We start from the raw sequence: 19,808 nt of genomic DNA, 5'->3' as shown, positions 1-19,808 counted from the left end.
GGATACTCAACATCCTGGGTTATAAGGCTTTCGGTAAAAACAAGGTGAGTAAAAAGGGAGGAGGTGTAGCAGCCGTGGTCAAAGATAGTATCTAACTCTTCAATGACACGCAGTTCCTGCATTAGAAGCTGTCTGGGTGGAGGTGAGAAGCAGGAAGGGAGCAGTGACATGGGTATTTATTATGAACAATTATAAGCAGGGGAGCTGGTGGGTGAGTAGAAGAGAGTGTGTCGGCAGATTATGGAAATCTGCAGAACAAGAGAGGGCTGTGACGGCCGATGGTTTCAATTACCCAAGGGTAGACTGGGGAAAGGGGAGAGCAATTCCTGCAGCAGAACTTCCAGGAACAGTGCATTCCTGTTCTCCCAGAGAGGGAGCTGTACTGGATCTGGTCCAAGGAAATGAGGCAGGCTAAGTGGAGAATAGGAGAGTGGGAGAGCATTTAGGAATGAACAATCATAAAATTATTTTATTATGGTTCTATATTAAATTGGAAAAGGATAAAAACCAGTCAAGGATTAAGATGCCAGCTGGAAAAGGGCAGATTTTATGGATCTAAAAGTTCAAATGGAGCAGGTAGTTTAAAAATGCATTTTGGTGGATAAAGCAGTAGGCGGAAAATGGGAGACTTTCAAAAGGGAGATGAATAGGGTACAAGCTTATAAGGAAGAAAAGAAGGGGCTTATGTTACACACCAGAATAATAACAGCAGAAATCAGGAAGAGTATCTAAAATGCAGGATAGAGGCCGAGGCTGGAATAAGGAAAGCTAAGAGGAAGCGTTAGGAAAGGAAGGCAGGCTGTGCTAAAACCAAGAGTAAAATGTTCTTCAAACATATTAATAGTAAAAGCTTAGTGAAGGAGAGAGTGGCAAAGGATATGCCAGAGGTACTAAATGAATATTTTGCTTCTGTCCTTACCAAGTTAGAAAAATGACGACAACGGCCTGGTTGAAAAGGTAGGTACTGAACAACTGAATAAATAAAGAAGATGCTAAAAAGGCTGGTAGCATTCCAGGTAGACAAATCGCCAGGCCCAGGTTGCTGATAGAGTTAAGGAAGCAAATTGCAGAGCTGTTGCCAAAAATTTTCCAGACCACTCTGAACATAGGATTAGTCCTGGGGCATTGGAGGATTGCGAATGTGACAATGTTGTTAAGAAAAGGGGCAAAGGATGAACCAGGAAGTGACAGACCTGTCAGCTTGACATCAACAGTGGGAAAAGTAACGGAAGCCATAATATGGGATAAACGTACACTTAGCGAAAAATAGGCTAATACCAGACTGTCAACATGGCTTTGTCAAGGGCAGGTCATGTCTGACAAATTTAACTGTGTTCTCTGACAAGGTGACACACTGGATGAGTGTGGTGCTGTGGACGTCGTATACTCGGATTTTGAGAAAGCATTTGATACAGCATCACATGGCAGGTTGATTAGAAATGTTTGTGGTTGATGGGTCCTTGGCAGCGTAGATCAGAAGTTAGGAAACAAAGGATATGTATAGATGGGCACTTCTCAAACAGGAGCCGAGTTGAAAGTGGTGTCATTATGTGACACCCCGACTCCTACGCTCAATGTTCTCACCAATGAGGCAATATGAATGACAGAAAATACAATGAAAATGCAAGATGGGAAAAATAAAACTCAAATGTTGGCCTTTAACACAAAAGGTTTCAGAATCAATAAGTTGAATCCAAGTATGGTGTGGCGTTAGTAAGTATATCTGTGTGCACTGTGTATGTTAATTTGTCTTCTTTCCTAAGAAAGGACATGACTGCCTCTGAGGGGATAAACCCTCTAGATCAATCTGTAAAATAAGCTGGTAAGAGTGGATACGAATATGAAGAGATTGTAGGAACTGCAGATGGTGGAGAATCTGTGATAACAAGGTATAGAGCTGGATGAACACAGCAGGCCAAGCAGCAGAGGAGCAGGAAGACTGACTTTTTGGGCTTCAGAAGGGTCTAGACCCAAAACGTCAGCCTTCCTGCTCAGCCTGCTGTGTTCATCCAGCTCTACACCTTGTTATCTCATGTATATGAAGAGTTGATTGTTCTTAAATCTTCAACCCTTGCAGGTCTGTGACTAATCATTTCACGTACGGCTTTCTAAATACCAGAGCGAAAGCCAAAACAATGACTCGAAATTGTATTTTAAAAATTGTTCAAACAAAAATATTCTTGGCACTGCAGCCTGTTATGTAATTATTTCTCTTATTATTCCTGGAAGAACCACGTTGCTGATGAAGCAGCCATGATGACCCTGATAGCATGAGTCACTGGTGTAACATGTACAGTTTAGTTCATAGGCAGAACACAGGACAACGTTTCATCACCTTCTACAGCTGTTCTCTCATCTCTTCAATCAGAAGGATGAGGGTTTGAGCTGGATTCCTGAGGGTTGGACACATTTGTTAAACTGATGCCATCAGTGATAAGCCACAACAAAATCCTCTCCAAGCTTTCCATCATTTTGACTTGGAAGTACATTGCTGTTCCTTTACTGTTGTGAGCTCAAAAAAAAGAATACAGGCATGGACTATTTTCGAAATGGTGAGAAAATTCGCAAATCAGAAGTGCAAAGGGATCTGGGAGTGTTGGTCCAGGATTCTCTAAAGGTTAACTTGCAGGTTGAGTCCGTGATTAAGAAAGTGAATGTAATGTCATTTATCTCAAGAGGGTTGGAATATAAAAGCAGCGATGTGCTTCTGAGACTTTATAAAGCTCTAGTTAGGCCCCATTTAGAATACTATGTCCAATTTTGGACCCCACACCTCAGGAAGGACATATTAGCCCTGGAGCATGTCCAGCGGAGATTCACATGAATGATCCCTGGAATGGTAGGTTTAACGTATGATGAACGGCTAAGGATCCTGGGATTGTACTCAGTAGAGTTTAGAAGGTTGAGGGGAGATCTAATAGAAACTTACAAGATAATGCATGGCTTAGAAAGGGTGGACGCTGGGAAGTTGTTTCCATTAGGCAGGGAGACTAGGACCCGTGGGCACAGCCTTAGAACTAGAGGGGGTAAATTTAGAACAGAACGAGGATGCATTTCTTCAGCCAGAGAGTGGTGGGCCTGTGGAATTCATTGCCACGGAGTGCAGTGGAGGCTGGGACGTTAAATGTCTTCAAGGCAGAGATTGATAAATTCTTGATCTCGCAAGGAATTAAGGGCTACCGGGAGAGTGCAGGAAAGTGGAGTTGAAATGCCAATCAGCCATGATTAAATGGCGGAGTGGGCTCGATGGGCCGAATGGCTTTACTTCCACTCTTGTGTCTTATGGTCTTAAAATTGTGGAATTTCCTCTCGAACAGCAGCAATTCATGAAGCCATCCCCATTGTAAGACCATAAAGATACTGGAGCAGAATTCGGCCACTCAGCCCATTGAGTCTGCTCTGCCATTCGATTGTAGCTGATATGTTTCTCAACCTGCCTTCTCCCTGCAACCTTTGATCCCCTTAATGAATCAAGAATCTATCTCTATCTTAAACACACTAAATCACTTGGTCTCCACGGCTTGCTGCAGCAATGAATTCCACAGATTTACCCCCCTCTTGCTGAAGAAATTCCTCTTCGTCTCATTTGTAAAGGGTCATCCCTTCACTGTGAGGCTGTGTCCTTGAGTTGTAGTCTCTCTCACTAGTGGAAATGTCTCCATGCCCACTCTATCCAGGCCTCTCAGTATTCTATGAGTTTCAATCAGGTCTTCTGTCATCCTCTGAAACTCCAATGAGGACAGGCCCAGAGTCCTGAACCACGCCTCATACGACAAGCCCTTCATTCCCAGAATGCTTTTTGCAAACCTCTTTCGGACCTCCTCCAAAGCCAGCACATCATTCCTTAGATATGGGGCCCAAAACAGCTCACAATATTCCAAGTGTGGTCTGACCAGAGCCGTATACAGCCCGAGCAGTGCATCCCTGCTCTTGTGTTCTGGCCCTTAAACTAACATTTACCTTCCTAAGTGCCAACTGAACCTGCATGTCAACCTTAAGAGAATCCTGAACCAGGTCCTGAACTCGGTCTCCCAAGTCCCTCTGTACTTGAGATTTGTGAAGCCTTTCCCGGTTTAGAAAATAATCTACGCTTCTATTCTTCCTACCAAAACACATAACCTCAATTTTGCACATAGAATTCTATCTGCCACTTCTTTACCCACTCTCCGAGCTGCTCCAAGTCCTTCTGCAGCCTCCCCACTACCTGCCTCTCCATCTGTCTTTGTGTCACTGGCAATTGTAGCAACATTGCACTCGGTTCCTTTGTCCAGATTGTTGAGATGGAATATAAATAATTGTGGTCCCAACACTGACCCCTGCAGCATTCCACTAGTTACCAGTTGCCAACCTGAAAAAGACCCCTTTACCCCTTCTCTCTCTCTCTTGCTTCTGCCAATCAGCCAATCCTCTTTCCACATGAATCGCTTGTCCCGAACACCATAGGCCCTTATTGTACTCAGCAGCCTTCTGTGTGGCACCTTGTCAAAGGCCTTCTGGGCATCCAAACATATGTCCACTTACTTTCTTGTGACAAATGTGCTTGTTACCTCCTCGAAGAATTCTAGATTTGTCAGGCATGACCTACCCTTGACAAAGTTGTGATTAAGTCGGCCCTATTTTACCATGCCCCTCTAAGTACTCCACAATCTCCTCCTTAATAACCAACTCTAAAATCTTACCAATGACCAAGGTCAAGCCAACTGGTGTATAATTTCCTGTATTCGGACATCGTCCCTTCTTAAACCTTTGCCAATTTCCAGTCCTTTGGGACTCTCCCTGACTCCAGTGATTCCTGAAAGATCACCACAACCCACAGTTCACAGAAGAGGAAGTGTTGGAGGTCTTAAAAAACATAAAAGGTGGATAAATCTCTGGGATCTGATCAAGTGTGGGATGCTGTGGGATATTAGGGAAGAAATTGCAGGGCCTCCAGCGCAGATATTTGTAACATCACTAACCACAGGTGAGGGGCCGTAAGATTGGACGGTGGCTAATGTTGTGCCTTTATTTAAGAAAGGCTATAAGGAGAAGCCTGGGAATTACAGACCTGAGGATATGGCATTGATGGTGGGTAAGTTGCTCTGATGAAGAGTCATCTAGACGCGAAATGTTAGCTTGCTCTCTTTCTCTCCAAGGATGCTGCCAGACCTGCTGTGATTTCCAGGACCTTTCGTTGTCTTTGAAATTTGCGTCACATGTAGACAGGATGGTTAAGGCGGCATTCAGCACTCTAGCCTTCATTGCTCAGACCTTTGAGTACAGGAGTTGGGCCATCATGCTGAGGTTGTATAGAACATTAATGAGGCCACTTACGACGTACTGTTTACAGTTCTGGCTGCCTTGCTCTAGGAAGGGTATTATTAAACTTGAGAGAGTATAGCAAAGATTTACTAGGGTGTTGCCAGGAATGGAGGGTTTGAGTTTGTACAGATAGGCTGGATATGTTGGGACTTTTCTCACTGGAGTGTAGAAGGTTGAGGGCTAACCTTATGGAGGTGAATGAAATTATGAGAGGCATAGATAAATTGAATAGCAAGGGCCTTTTCCCTAGTGTGGGGGATTTCAAAACTAAAGGCATATTTTTAAGGTGCGTGGAGAAGGATTTAAAAAGGACACGAGGGGCAACATTTTTGTTTACACAGGGAGTGGTTCATGTATGGAATGAATTTCCAGAGAAGGTGTAAGATGTAGATTCAGTTACAACATTTAGAAGACATTTGGATAAGCTGATGAATAGGAAAGGTTTGGAGGGATACGTGTAAGGGGCAGGCAAGTCAGGCTGTACGTGTTTACTTCCATAAGTTTCTTATCTCTGCTCATCAGATTGAACCTTTGAGGTCCTGTTTCTTTAACTGTGTTCCTAATTTCTGATGATCCCCAAACAGGACCTCTTGCCTATCTTGTTAGTACCAACATGGTCCACGCCAACCGGATCTACCCCCTCCCTTTCCAAATTCCTTTCAAGTCAACTGGAGATGCCCTTACCCTTGGCACCAGGTAGGCAAAATGCTGCACAGGTCTTTTGTTCCTGTTTACAGAAGATGTAACTTGTCCATCTAATAATAGATTCCCATACCACAACCACTTTTCTTCTGCTACCCCAGTGCAGTGGTGTGTTTGTCCATCCTCCCTATAGTCCTTTTCCTCATCCACACCGGCACAGGATGGACAAGGTTCAAGAGCTGAAGCCCCTTCAATGCTAAATTCAGGATCCCTTGACCTGCCTAAACCTGTAGTCACATCGTTCTGTCCCTGACCACTGGCCAGATTCGAAGTGTTTAACCTGAAGTGTGTGACTCCTTCCTGAAACAGTGTCCAGGTAAATCTCCATCTCCCTGATGTGTTGCAGCGTTCAAATGTCAGGCTCCAGCTCATCGACTTTGAGTTGGAGTTCCTCGAGCAGCTGACCCTTGCAACACATTTAGTCACTATAACCACAATGGGATCCACCAGCTCCCACATCATAAAATTAGAACACATCACCTGACTTGCATCTCCAAGTTAATTAGTTAGTTTGTAATTAATGTTTTTAAATTTCTTTACTTTGTTATCTGTGAAGTATTTCTCCAATTTAGCTTTAATCTGAAAACAATTTAGAATAGGTATTCAACCCAGCAGTTACTTAATAACGGACGAACATTACACAACCTCTCAAGGGCAATTAGGGATGGGTTGCAAATGCCAGCCTTGCTAACAAAGCTAACACCCCTGAGTGAATCAAAATAAGCCCCAGAATTGAAGGAGGAGGTGCAGCATTGTCAGAGTTGCCCAACTTTTATCGAAATAAAATCCCCAGCTACACTCCCAGTGAAGTATAACATGGCACGATTGGAAATGAGGCAGTGCGGGATGGGAGGATAGAGGGATTGGGGCGGGGTGGCTCTGTCTGATCTCCTGTTCATATTTATCCCTGAACCAATATGATTAAAACCAAATTACCTGGTTGTGACTACGGTGATATTTAAAACACAGAACACAGAACAGTATAGCACACCCTTCGGCCCATGATGTTGTGCCGACCTATTATCCTACTGAGATTAATCTACCCTGCATACCCTACATTTTACTATCCTCCATGTGCCTATCCAACAGTCGCTTAAATGTCCCTAATGTATCTGACTCCACTGCCACTGCCGGCAAAACATTCCATGCACCTACCACTCTCTGTGTGAAGGACCTACCTCTGACACCTCCCCTATACCTTCCTCCAATCACCTTAAAATTATGACCCCTCGCAACTGTCATTTCCGCCCTTGGTAAAACTTGTGGAATCATGCTGTGTGCAAGTTAGCAGATGTATTTCACACAGACACTTCAGAACAAGTGTTGAAAGGGAATGCTCAGCTGCTCCCCCACCTACCTGCTTCAGGGTTAGTCAACAAAACATCCCCGAATGCTCTTCATTGTGTGACGGCCTAGAGAGCACTTGTTACTCTTGGAATCACAGAACTGTTGTGGAGCAAAAGGAGGGCATTTGGCCCAAAATATCTGCATTGATTCTCGCGCCGGTCTCCTAGCCTTTTCCCTGTAATGCTGCACAGTGTTTCAATTTAAATGTCCCTCTTAAATGCCTCCAATGAACCACACCACACTTCCAGGCAATACATTCCAGACCCTAACTACTTGCTGGGTGAAAAATAATATTTTTCTCACCTCACATTTGCTTCTCTTGTAAAACACTTTAAAACCATGCCCCTGGGTTCTTAGTCTGTTTCCAAATGGGAACACTTTCTCCCATAGTCACTCTGTCTGGAAGTCTCATCATTTTGAAAACTTCTGTTAAATCTCTCCTCAGCCTTCTCCTCTCCAAGGAAAACAGCCTCAAACTTGAAAGTTTTGGCAAAGATCTGTAGCTCGGGTTGTGGGTGAGGTTGTTGGCTTGCTCGCTGAGCTGGCTTGTTCTCGTTCAGACCATGCTAGGTGACATCATCAGTGGAGCCACCGATGAAACAATGTTATTCTACTCTGCTTGGAATTTATACTGTCTGGTCCGTAATGGGGAGTACTGTCATTTATGGTTTTGATCTGTATGGGTTTGTACATGGGGTCCAATTCTATATGCTTGTTGATTGCATTATGGGTGGAGAAACATGCCGGTAGGAATTCCCATGTGTGTCTATGTTTGACTTGGGCTGCTATAGTTACCTTGTCCCAGTTAAACTGATGGCCTTCATTGTCTGAATGTGCAGATATTAAGGAGAGTTCATAGTATTGCTTTGCTGCTAGCTGGTGTTCATGTATTCTGATGGCTAGTTTCCTCCCTGTCTGTCCAATGCAATGTTTGTGGCAGTCGTTGCATGGTATTTTGTAAACCACGTTCGTTCTACACGTTGTGGGAATGGGATCTTTAATCCTTCTAAGTGCTTTTCTTACAGCGGCTGTGGGCTGGCGGGCCACCATGATTCCTAGTGGGCTTACGAGTCTTGCTGTCAGTTCAGCTATGTTCCTGATGTACGGAAGTGTGGTGAGTGTGTTGGGTCATACTGTGTCCTCCTGTTGTTGTCTGTTGTGTAGGCATCTGTGGATAAAGTTGCAGGGATATCAGTTTAAGGCGAGACCTTGTATAAAAAGTGTTCTTCTTCTTCCTGGTGCATTTTTGGAATGTTGCAGTGTGTCCTGGCCCATTGAAATAGTGTCCTAATGCAGCTTTGTTTGTGGGCGTTGGAATGGTTGCCGTGGAAGTTGAGGATTTGATCTGTGTGGGCTGCTTTTCTGTCTACTGAGGTTTGGAACTTCCTGTTGGTCAGTTATTCTACCTTAACAACAAAAAACGGAAGTTGATTGTTGGTTTCTTCTTCCCTTGAGAATTTAAATCCTGCAAATACGCTGTTGATAAGGTGGTGGGTCTCTTCTAGCTTGTTGTGTTTAATAACCCCACGTACCAGATCCACAGTTTACGCAGAATGTGGGGGAATTCACGTTCTTTGCATGACTTCCTCTGCGATGAGCCCTGAGGCAGGTGACCCCATTGGTGTACTGTTGAACTGTTTGTACATTTGATCATTGAAGGCGATGTGTGTGGTGACGCAGAGGTCTAGTAATTTAAGTACGTTGTCTTTGCTGGTCTGCGATGCTGTTTCCTCAGTAATGTGGCCACTGTTTCTTTGGCTAGTGGGATGTCAACTGAGGTGAATACAGCTGTGATGTTGCAGGATACCATAACCTTGTCGTTGCTGATTTTAGTGTTCTTGAGCGTATCGAGGGAATCTTGGGTTGAGTGGATAGAATGAGGTGATCCTTCTACTAGGTGTTTCAACTTCTGTTGTAGTTCCTTGGTCAGTTTGTTTGAAGGTGTGCCTGGTAGGGAGACAATGGGTCTGACAGGGATGTCTGGTTTATGTATTTTCGGCAGTTCACAGAAGCGAGGAGTGTTTGAGCCTTCTGGTTTCATTCTCATGAAGTCTGTCTTGGTTATCTGCCCTGCATTCATGAGTCACTTCAGTGCCTGGGTGATCCTAGAACCCAGCTGTGGTGTTGAGTCTATCACCACCTGTTGGTAAGTGGTTGTATCTGCAAGCAATGTCTGTGCTTTTGTAACGTCGTCTGGTTTGTTCATAATGACGGTCATGCGCCCTTTGTCTACTCACCATAACGGACTGAACAGTATAACTTCCAAGTGGAGTAGAATAACATTGCTTCATCGGGGGCTCCACTGATGATGTTACCATGGTGACAAAACATCTGAACAAAAACAAGCCAGTTTGGCAAGCAATTCAACAACCTCAGCCCCTAACTTCTCCAATCTTTGTTCATAGCTGAAGTGGCTCATCCCTTCAGCCATTCTTGCAAACCTCTGCTGCACAGTTTCCAACACGTTCACATTCTTCTTGTAATGTGGGGTATAGAACGGTGCACAATATTTCAGATGAAGCCTAAACCAGTGTCTCATAAAAGTTAATCATAACTTTCTACTCCTGTACTCAGAGTCCCTTCTCATGCAGCATAAAGTACTGTATACTTCATTTACAGGTCTCTCCACCTGTCCGGACATGTTTAACGACTTGTGCACATAGGTGCCCGGGTTCCTCTGCCCCCTTTCAAACAGCACCTTTTGTTTTATATTGTCTCACCATGTTCTTTGCACCCAAGTGTATCACCTCACTCTCAGACTGACTCCAGGCTAAAACGCAGACAGATTCTAAACAGGGACTCACATCTGAACTGCATTGTCTGACCGGAAATGTCACCTCTTGATGAAGCCTTTAGTTATCTCAGGGCAGTTACTTGAAAGAAATTCTGGGATTTGCGTATTATTCAATCAAAACCTGCATCTCCTTTCTAACTGATTTTACAGCAGGAGTCAGCCAGCCCTTTTAGGTTTATTCAATACATTTGCATCAGTTGTATGATCATCTGATCTTTTACTTATAGATTCTGTGCCTCTCTCGCTACACCTGATGAAGGAGTAACGTTCTGAAAGCTAATATTTTCAAACAAGCCTGTTGGGCTATCACCTGGTGTCGTGCGATTTTTGATCTTGCACTTCTCTGAATTGGAACTCAATTGCCCGTTTCACTAACTTGTCAATCTCCTTTTACACTGTCCTCTTCAGTTTACACAGCTTTCAAGTTCCATGTCATATGCAAAGTTAGAAATTGCCCCTTGCACACCAAGATCCAGGTCATTCATATATACCGGGAAAAGGATGGGTCCCAGTACTGAGCTCCACTACAAAGCCTTCCTCCAGCCTCAAAAGTACTGACTGACCGCAATTCTCTGTATCCTGTGCCTCAGATTTTGGAGTGTTTAGATCTCCACTCATTGGTATTTAGTAAATTTGTCTGGGACAGCACAAAGGATAGAGGAGACTGACTCACATGGGGCACAGCTTTGGGCTATCAGGCACACAGACCACACATTGGTAACACATGCGGCTGGGAGTTGAGGAGAGTTACTTACATTGTTTGACCCCAGCTGCCCGGTCTCCTGTAGAAACTGCTCCAGCGTCACCATCTCACTGCCAGGTGAGGAAGCCCTGGTCCGACCTGAGGGACAGCTATCTGCAGTGCCCCTCTGCAGTGTGCTGTAGGACACTGGGTTCCTCCGTGATAACATGGGGTCCGACTTACTGCCTGCAAGCAGCGATGAGCTGGGTCGAAGGGGCTGGTTTTCTCTGGGGCCTGCTCCGATGTCTTGACTAGGCACAAGCTCGTCAGTCCTAAGACTTTCCAGTCTGCCATCCATGTGATCAGTAAAGCCTACAAAGGCAACCAAAGTGAAGTATGAAATAGATAGGACACTGTGATGTTGAGGGGGGTATTCATCAATTGCAAATTTTAATCCTACCTTGAGCAATTTGAAAATTTCAGTTGCGTTGGAATTCTTTAGCTGTTTATGGCAGAGGAAGCCAAGAGGAGATCTCTTAGAGATATGTAAAACCATGAACAGATGGTTTGGGCAGGAACTGTGTCTAGTGGTTGAAGGGGTCAGTAACCAAAGAGCAGGGATTTCTGACAATTAACAGAGAGAGAATGAACAAAGACTTTTAACAAAGCAGTGATTGAGAAGACACTGTCTGAAAGTCTGTAAAGGCCGATTCCAAGCTGAAAGAGAACCGCTAAGTAGTTAAGAGGCAAAATTTACAGGATTCTGGCCAAACAGTAGGGGAGTAATATTAGTTGAATGACTCCACCATAGTGCCACCAGTGGGCTGAAAGGCCTCTTTCCAAGCTGTGTCATTGTATGATGCTAAGTATAAAGTTTGTGTCAGTTAAAGAGACTATATCATTGTCAGACTGTGTTGTAGGTTGAAATCTTGAGGTATTCGAGTCTTACCGGTAGCTGGGGACTCACACGAGCCCCACACACCTCTTGTATGTTTAGAGGACTTGATGCATAAAGCTCTTTTGTGGGAGAGTCTAGGACCTGACCGCATAATCTCTGAGGGAGGGGTAGCATATTAAAACAGAGATGAGGAGGAAATTCTTCTGCCAGAGGGTAGCGAACCTGTGGAATTCCTTACTGAAGCTGGATAATGAAGTACGTTCAATGTCGAGATAGATTTTTAATCAGTAAGGGAAATCGAGGGGTCTGGAAAGTAATGATCTCATCAAATGGAGGAGCAAACGTGGTGGGTTGAATGGCCTACTGCTCCTACATCTCTCATTATCCAATAATCAGGCAGTGGCATGGCCACACTTGGGCCACCACCTGGAAACAAGACCCTAGGAGTAGGAAGAGCTGTCAGCCAAATCTTGTGCTCTGCAGCGCCACAGGCAATTGTGGCTGCTCCTGGAAAAACACCCAATGGAGTGATAGAGTCTGAGAATCATTGCGTGACTCAGACCACAGGTAAGTAATGTTGGAAGGAGGGAGGGAGAGAGGTGTTGGGCAGACGGTGAAGGTGCGTGGAGTGGCAGCAAGCTCAAGGGGGTAGCTCTTTAATAGGACCCTTCTGTCCCAGTGTCTGATCACCTCGTTCATGCATTGGTTGGGACATTTTCTTAAAGTTCCCTCATGGGGGTGTGGGCATTGCTGGCTGGGCCTAGCGTTTATTGTCCGTCCCTAGTGGCCCTTGAGAAGGTGGTGGGAAGTTGCATTCTTGAACCAACACAGTCCATATGCTATGGGTTGACTCACAACGCTATTAGGGATGGAATTCCAGGATTTTGACCCAGTGACCCTGAAGGGACAGTGATATATTTCCAAGTCAGGATGGTGAGTGGCTTGGAAGGGAACTTGCAGGGGGTTGTATTCCCATGTATCTGTCACTCGTTCTTTGGATGGAAGTGGTTGTAGGTTTGGAAGATGCTGTGTGAAGATCTTTGGTGAATTTCTGCAGTGTAATTGTCAATAGTACACACTGCTGCTACTGGTGGTGGAGAAAGTCGATGCTTGAGGATGTGGTGCCAGTCAAGTGAGTTGCTTTATCCTGGATGTGTCAAGCTTCTAGAGTGTTGTTGGGGCTGTAAGTAGGGAGTATTCCACCACACGCCTGACATCCCTTGCTGATGTTGGACAGGTTTTGTAGAGTCAGGCGATGTGTTACTTGCAGCAGGATTCCTAGCTTCTGACCTGCTCTTGTAGCTACTGCGTTATGTGGTGAGGCCAATTGTCTTTCTGGTCAATGGTAACCCCAAGGATGGCTTGCACTTTGAAGTCCGATCACCTCCAAGAGGTGAATAATGCACAGATTAAGTAGATGAATCAGTACCAGGAGATGGCAGGTCTAATAATGCACACTCTACTGACGTGTAGCTATAGTTTTGGAGTCCAGCTCACGTCACATACTGGAAATGAATGATAAAGAAAAACAGCAATGCAAAACATACTGACCACCAACCTATTCCGATGGGAAATGCTTTGTACATTGGTCTGTACATTTCAGCAACAGTGTCCAGTGGGATTTCTGGGGCCTCTTTTTTTCTAAAGGAGTGGGAAGTAGCTAAACCTGAAGCCGTTTTGAAACCTTATTTAAACGACGTGTTCTGTTACATTGTGCGTTTTGGCAGGGAGATTAGTTTGAAGCTACTCTCCAAACTGCTAAGCCCTGAGACTGCAAGAGAAATTAATTGGCTTGGTTTTATCTTCAGCCAAGAAAAATGTTGTTACAGTTCAAACCAATCTCTTGTTAAGACAGGCACTCAATAGGATGCTGTTTATTAGAATCCAGGAGCTGAACCCATAATCCAAATGAATTGCTTTAGAGCATTACTGATGAGTACTAGCATTGTCAGTGACCATCTTCAGGAGCCCGCAGCTAGATAATTTAAAAGCATTTATTTCCTGAGCTTGTTTCATTTTATTATTTCATTCCCCTGTTGTTTCTGAACCTTTTAAATCTGTAAGCACTGCTTGTAATTAACTTAAACAAGAATCCATTTTCGATCTGTAGTTTAGGACACAAATAAACTAAGTCTATTTAACATGTAACATTTTTTTGATTGTATCTAAGTGGATGCAAAGGACCTCAAAAAATTCACAGGGGAAAAAAGTGTCCTTGGGTTAATAAATAATATCATTAAAATTGAGGGGAGGCAATGGACTCCTGGTATTGTTGCTAGCATATTACTCCAGAAACTCAGGTAAAATTCAGGGGACCTGGGTTCGAATCCTGGAATGACAGATGGTAAAATTTTAATTCAATAAAAATCTGGAATTGAGAAACTATTCATAACCATGAAACTGCTGCCGATTGTTTGGGGGAGGGGGGGGGTGGGGAACACCCATCTGGTTTACTGAAGTATTTTTGGGAAGAAATTAGCATCCTCATTTGGTCTGGCCTACATGTGACTCCAGACCCAAAGTAATGTAGCTGACTCTCAACTGCCCTCAGAGCAATTATACATAATAAATGCTGGGCTGGCAAGACATCATGTGAATTAATTTTAAAAGATCAGGTCTGCAGGAACTCACTGTGTTTGAAGTAGCTATCTCATTTCAGACATTAAAACATTTGAGAAACTGTGAAGCAGGGTGTGATTCTGCACTATACCACAGATAGAGAAAAACAGAACAGTCACAGGAAGGACAGATCTAACAACAATATTTGCAGCGCTGTCTAGCAAACAGTGCAAGATTAATTAAAACACATGGAAAGAAACAATTTGTTAGTTATACCGACAATGACCTCATGGACTGAATTCCATGAGAACTGCAATTGGATTCATAGTACAGGTCAAAGGGCAGCAGGAAATTTACCAGGACCTACCTAGACTTGCATTCCCATTATGGGTCAACTCCACTTCAAGGGACCGTGTCCGGAGATCATCATCAGAGTTAAAACCTGGTGGAGAAGGAAAGGATCAAAACATAGAGGGGAAAATAATCAGTCACTGATCTTGCTTTCCCACATAATGGAGCACAGTTCTACTTTTAGGACCATTATATGCTTTGCAAAATCAAAGTGTGCATTGACAGCTTCATCAACCACTGAAGAGGAACTGGGCAGGGATTAACTACAGGACTTGCAGTAATCCTGTAAATCCCATTGGATGCTATTGCCGAGATACACTGACCAATCTGCAAAGCACCTCACATTGGAGTTGGTTGGTGGTCAGTATTTTATAGCAAACTACTTATATAGTTTATATATAGAAACAGAGATACTTAAAGAGAGTCACTGCGAAGTACTGCAGTGAGAACATGAGTGAAACTACAGAGAGTCTCCCGACAAAACACAGTGAGTTGAGGACAGTTACAAATGAAATGGATAAATTGGTCCCGATCATTAACAGCTCTGCAGCCACCAGTTCGAACTGAAAGGGAAAATTAAGCAACCACGTCAGATTGTATTTCTTTATCAGCAGTTATACAGGCTGTGCCTAAAGAATCTTCAACACCTGACCCCCGAAGGTCCCCCTGCTCAGGAAGAACTCTCTTGCAAAGGAAGTTTTGGATTCAAACTCCACTGTGGACTTGACTCCAAGTTAGTTTGTTCCAGCCTGAAGGAGGTTTTTGGAGGGTTATCCTTCTGGACACTGATGGCTGAACCTTTAATTACCACTACCACAAAGTCCAGAAACCCCTTGTGATCATTTTTTAAAAAATTCACACTCAGGCTATGGGTGTCGCTGTTTGGGCCCAGCATTTATTATCCATCCCTAGTTGCCACTTGAGAAGCTGGCGATGAGCTGCATTTTTGAACTACTGCAGTCCATGTACTACAGGTTGACCCACAATGCCCTGAGGGAGGGAATTCCAGGATTTTGACCCAGCGACACTGAAGAAACAGCGATGTATTTCCAAGTCAGGATGGTGAGTTGCTTGGAGGGGAATTTGCAGCGGATGCTCTTCCCATATGTCTTACTGCCCTTGTGTTTCCAGATGGAAGTGGTTGTGGGTTTGGAAGGTGCTGTCTGAGGATCTTTAGTGAATTTCTGCAGTGCATCTTGAAGATAGTACACACTTCTGCTACTCAGTGTCGGTGGAGGAAGTGGGGTGTTTATGGAATGTTCACTCATCATCTCAACCACGTTCTCAAGGGCAAAAAAAAAGGGAAATAAATGCTGGCCCAGCATAAATAATTAAATTCTGTTAAAAATCCTGCGCCTAATCACCACTTCTCAACTCTCTCATCTTAGACCATCATCGGTCACAGTATTTCTCTGCAGTGCCTTTTCTCCCCTGCAAGCTAAAAACTTCCCCAGCTATTTAGATAATGAAAAGTTAATTGACTCCAATTGTTTGTCGTGACAGGCACATGCAGTTGCTCAACATTTGAAAATATTTGAGTGAGGAAGAGAGCATCTGGGACTGAAGCTTGAACTCTCTGGATCAGTCTGAATGTGCTTTAGGACAGCAAATGTGAGCAAAATGTGTAGGTTTTAAGCTTGGACTTATTCTTGAATAAAGGACAAAGGCTTTCTTTTATTATTATTATTACTACTTTTTCACTTTCTTCTCCCACCCTACAAAACCCTTCAGTAACCTTCCTGAGTTCAAAATATATGGACAGCGTCTGTCACCACGTTACTGGACAAGAGGTAGTCATCTCCAAGACAATCAGTCTTCCAAACATGTTACATGTACTTTTTGTGTATATGCAGCAGGTTGTCCTGTATTTTTCCCCGATACATGTGACAAGGTTGTCCTGTCATGCATGTTTTCCCCTGCACCTGGCACACTCGCACAAACACGTATCGGCTTGTTGCTTGGACTCACACAAACCTTGCTGTTCAATGGCACAACCTTCAGTGAATCCCACACCACCAACATCCTTGGAGTTACCACTGATCAGAAACAAAAGCCATACACGCAGAGTGGCTGCAAGAGAAGGTCAGAGGCTAGGCATCCTGAAGCGAGTAACTGACCTTCCAATTCCCCAGTGCCTGTCCGCCACCTTCAGGGCACAAGTCAGGAGTGTGATGGAATACTCCCCACTTGCCTGGATGGGTGCAGCCCCTACAGCACTCGAGAAGTTTGACAACATCTAGGACAAAACAGCCGCTTGCACAACTGTCTACATCCACGGCTCCTTAAGTAGCACCTTCCAAACAGCCCAGGAAGACAAGGGCAGCAGACACATATGGACACCCATACTTCTCCTCCATACTTCATCACCATTGACATTCAGTTGCGGTCCTTGCACTGTTTCTAGTCAAATTGCAGAAACACCTTCCTCAACTACATTGTGAGTGGACATATGCTGCACAAAATGTTCACAATGGGACTCAGGGATGGCATTGTCAACAATGCTCGCATTCCTTGCGTAAATAAAAGTATGTTAAAATTTCATTCATACTCATTCCTGGTATGATCTCTCTCATCAGTGGAACTGAGAGAGAAGGTTCAACCTCACTGTATCCACTCTTTCCATTTAGGGCGTCCTGTTAGTACTTGGAAAAATACTGTCTCTGTACTGCACTCAGCTGCCTTGCACCGTTACGCTCCAGCATCACCTTCAGAAGCACTTTACAAACCCACAACTACTACCACCTAGACGGACACAGACAGCAGATACACAGGCACACAACCTCCTGCAAGTTCCCCTTCAATTACAAAACAGTACCGTTTTATGCATCATTCGCTGCCAGACTTGTTATAATTTGTGGTGGATATGCAGTGCCTGTGAAATGAGGGCAAACAACTTCGGGTTGATTTGGAGTCAATTTGGTCCCTTAAAAAGAAAACTAATTTGTGAGGAATAGAACTGGAACAAATTTTAATTTGATCTAATGTGTGTTCAAAGTGAAACATTACAAGCACATGACTCCTGACTCAACTATACTCAGCTTCAGTGCAGTTCTGTCTTTTAGTTTTCTTATGAACATGTCTGTACGTGTAACGACACATGTCTTCGGCCATGTGAGGTGGGATTTGAGCCCTAGGTTGAAACACGACAATCGCACCACAAGCCTCTTCCACATACTCGAGCAAAACTCCATTTAGTGCCCTTCACTGCACATCATGAAATGTAGTTAGCATTCAAGTTACACCTGAACACATCTGTCAACAAATACTGAGCAGGAATGCCACCCAAGACAAGATGACGTCGGAAACCTTTCAGACCCTCAGTTTAATGAGGAAGGAACTTTGATGCTGTTTAGGGTGAGGTGGTACACTCTGTAAGGAAAACTAGAATCCATGACTACGCCCTTGAACTTACAAAACTTCGATGGGGGAGAATAGGAAAGAGATTAGAGATATAGGTGAACGTATCATTATAAATGACATTGCTGGTCAGAAAAAAACTTTTTAAAAAATGCCAACGAGCACTGGGATTTATTTCGAGCGTATATTTTTCGAGAATGTAACTAGTCGAATTGATAAGGGGCAGCCCAGTAGCTGTGGTTTACTTGGACTTTCAGAAAGATTTTTATAAGGTCCCATATAAGAGGGGAAGGCGATGGCCCGGTGGTATTATTGCTGGGCTGTTAACCCAGAGACCTAGGCAAAATTCAGGTTCAAATCATGCCAGGCAGATGGTGGAATTTGAATTCAATAAATACCTGGACCTAAGAGTCTAATGATGACCACGAATCCATTGTCAGTTGTTGGAAAAACTCATCTGGTTCATTAATGTCCTTTAGGGAGGGAAACTGCCATCCTCACCTGGTCTGGCTTACATGTGACTCCAGACGCACAGCAATGTGGTTGACTCTTAACTGCCCTCTGGGGCAATTAGGGATGGGAAATAAATGCTGCCTGGCCAGTGACGCCCTCATCCTGTGAACGAATAAAGGATATTAACACACAAAATTAAAGTGCATAGGATTGTGGATGGTGTGCTGACATGGACAGAGAACTGGTCGGCACACAGAGTTCTAGCAGGACCTGACACGGTGAACACAGGCATGTTGCAGCTGACCAGGGAGTCTAGAACCAGGGGCCGCAGTCTGGGGATAGGCGGTCGGCCACTTACAGCCAAGGTGAGGAGAGATTTCTTCAGCCAGGGAATGGGGAGCCTGTGCAATTCTTTACCTCACAGGGCGGTTCAGGCCGGGCTGCTGCGTGTTCTCAAGGAGGAATTGGAGGTGGTTCTTGAGGCTGAAGGGATTGTGGGATTATGGGGAGACAGTGGGAGCAGATGCTGAGTTGGATGATCAGCCATGGTCATGTTGAATGGTGGAACAGGATCAAGGGGCTGAAGGGTCTACTCCTATGTTTCTACCGCATGTAAACCAGAAGGAATCTATGGAGTCAGTACAGCACAGAAGGAGGCCAAGCCAGCTCTCTGGAGTAAATGTTAAGGGGTTTAGAGGATTATAAAACAGAGTGTTTCTTGTCTGCAGCTATTGGCAGCGATGAGTCTGAGAAGGCTGGTTAATTTGATGGGCCTGGTGCAGGAAGGGGTTAATGTGATAAAAATCTGCTTAAGGACCTCCACTAGGGAAGCTCCAAGCTGGCTTCAGGGATGGGATGAAACAGGAAGTCTAACTCGGATCAGAGTCTGATTGAGGGACACAGCACTAGGATGTGGGTGGAATGGTGGGGTGGTGGTGGGGGAGGTATTTGCTGTGAGCTCCTGAACTGTGAGCATACCCCTCCCACCTCTCTCCCCTCCCCATTGCACCCAATCCAGTCCTCATTCTCCTCGTTATCGGGGTCAATGGTTGATCCTGAGACTCTGGCTGGGTCCATCACTGGCAAAGACCAACAGGAGGCTTCTAGTAGTCCAGCAGCTTTCTCAAGTCAGTTCTGCTCCATCCACCATCCCACCCCTACCCATACCCTCTTGATCACAAGGTCAACCCACATTCCCTGGGCAACACCTTCCAAACCCATGACCACTTCCATCGAGAAGGACAAGGGCAGCAGATACATGGGAACAACACCCCCTGCAAGTTCCCCTCCAAACCACTCACTATCCTCACTTGGAAGCATATCATTGCTCCTTCACTGTCGCTGGGTCAAAAACCCTGGAATTC

The 19,808-nt window shown here is 44.5% G+C and overlaps 1 protein-coding gene across 4 annotated transcripts in view; it reads right to left on the bottom strand.

Moving 5' to 3' along the window:
* Positions 1 to 19,808, bottom strand: part of ccdc88c (coiled-coil domain containing 88C) — a 257,529-nt gene that overhangs the window by 17,589 nt on the left and 220,132 nt on the right. For all 4 annotated transcript variants that reach the window (XM_059648946.1, XM_059648947.1, XM_059648948.1 and 1 more), the window contains 2 exons: positions 14,651 to 14,725; positions 10,900 to 11,198 (listed from right to left, as the gene is read on the bottom strand). In XM_059648946.1, the coding sequence (XP_059504929.1) occupies positions 10,900 to 11,198; positions 14,651 to 14,725 (374 nt within the window). The remainder of the gene's footprint in view (positions 1 to 10,899; positions 11,199 to 14,650; positions 14,726 to 19,808) is intronic.

This window comes from Stegostoma tigrinum, chromosome 10, assembly GCF_030684315.1.
Source record: "Stegostoma tigrinum isolate sSteTig4 chromosome 10, sSteTig4.hap1, whole genome shotgun sequence".
Lineage (NCBI taxonomy): Eukaryota > Metazoa > Chordata > Chondrichthyes > Orectolobiformes > Stegostomatidae > Stegostoma > Stegostoma tigrinum.
This window is presented reverse-complemented; position numbering and strand designations above follow the sequence as displayed.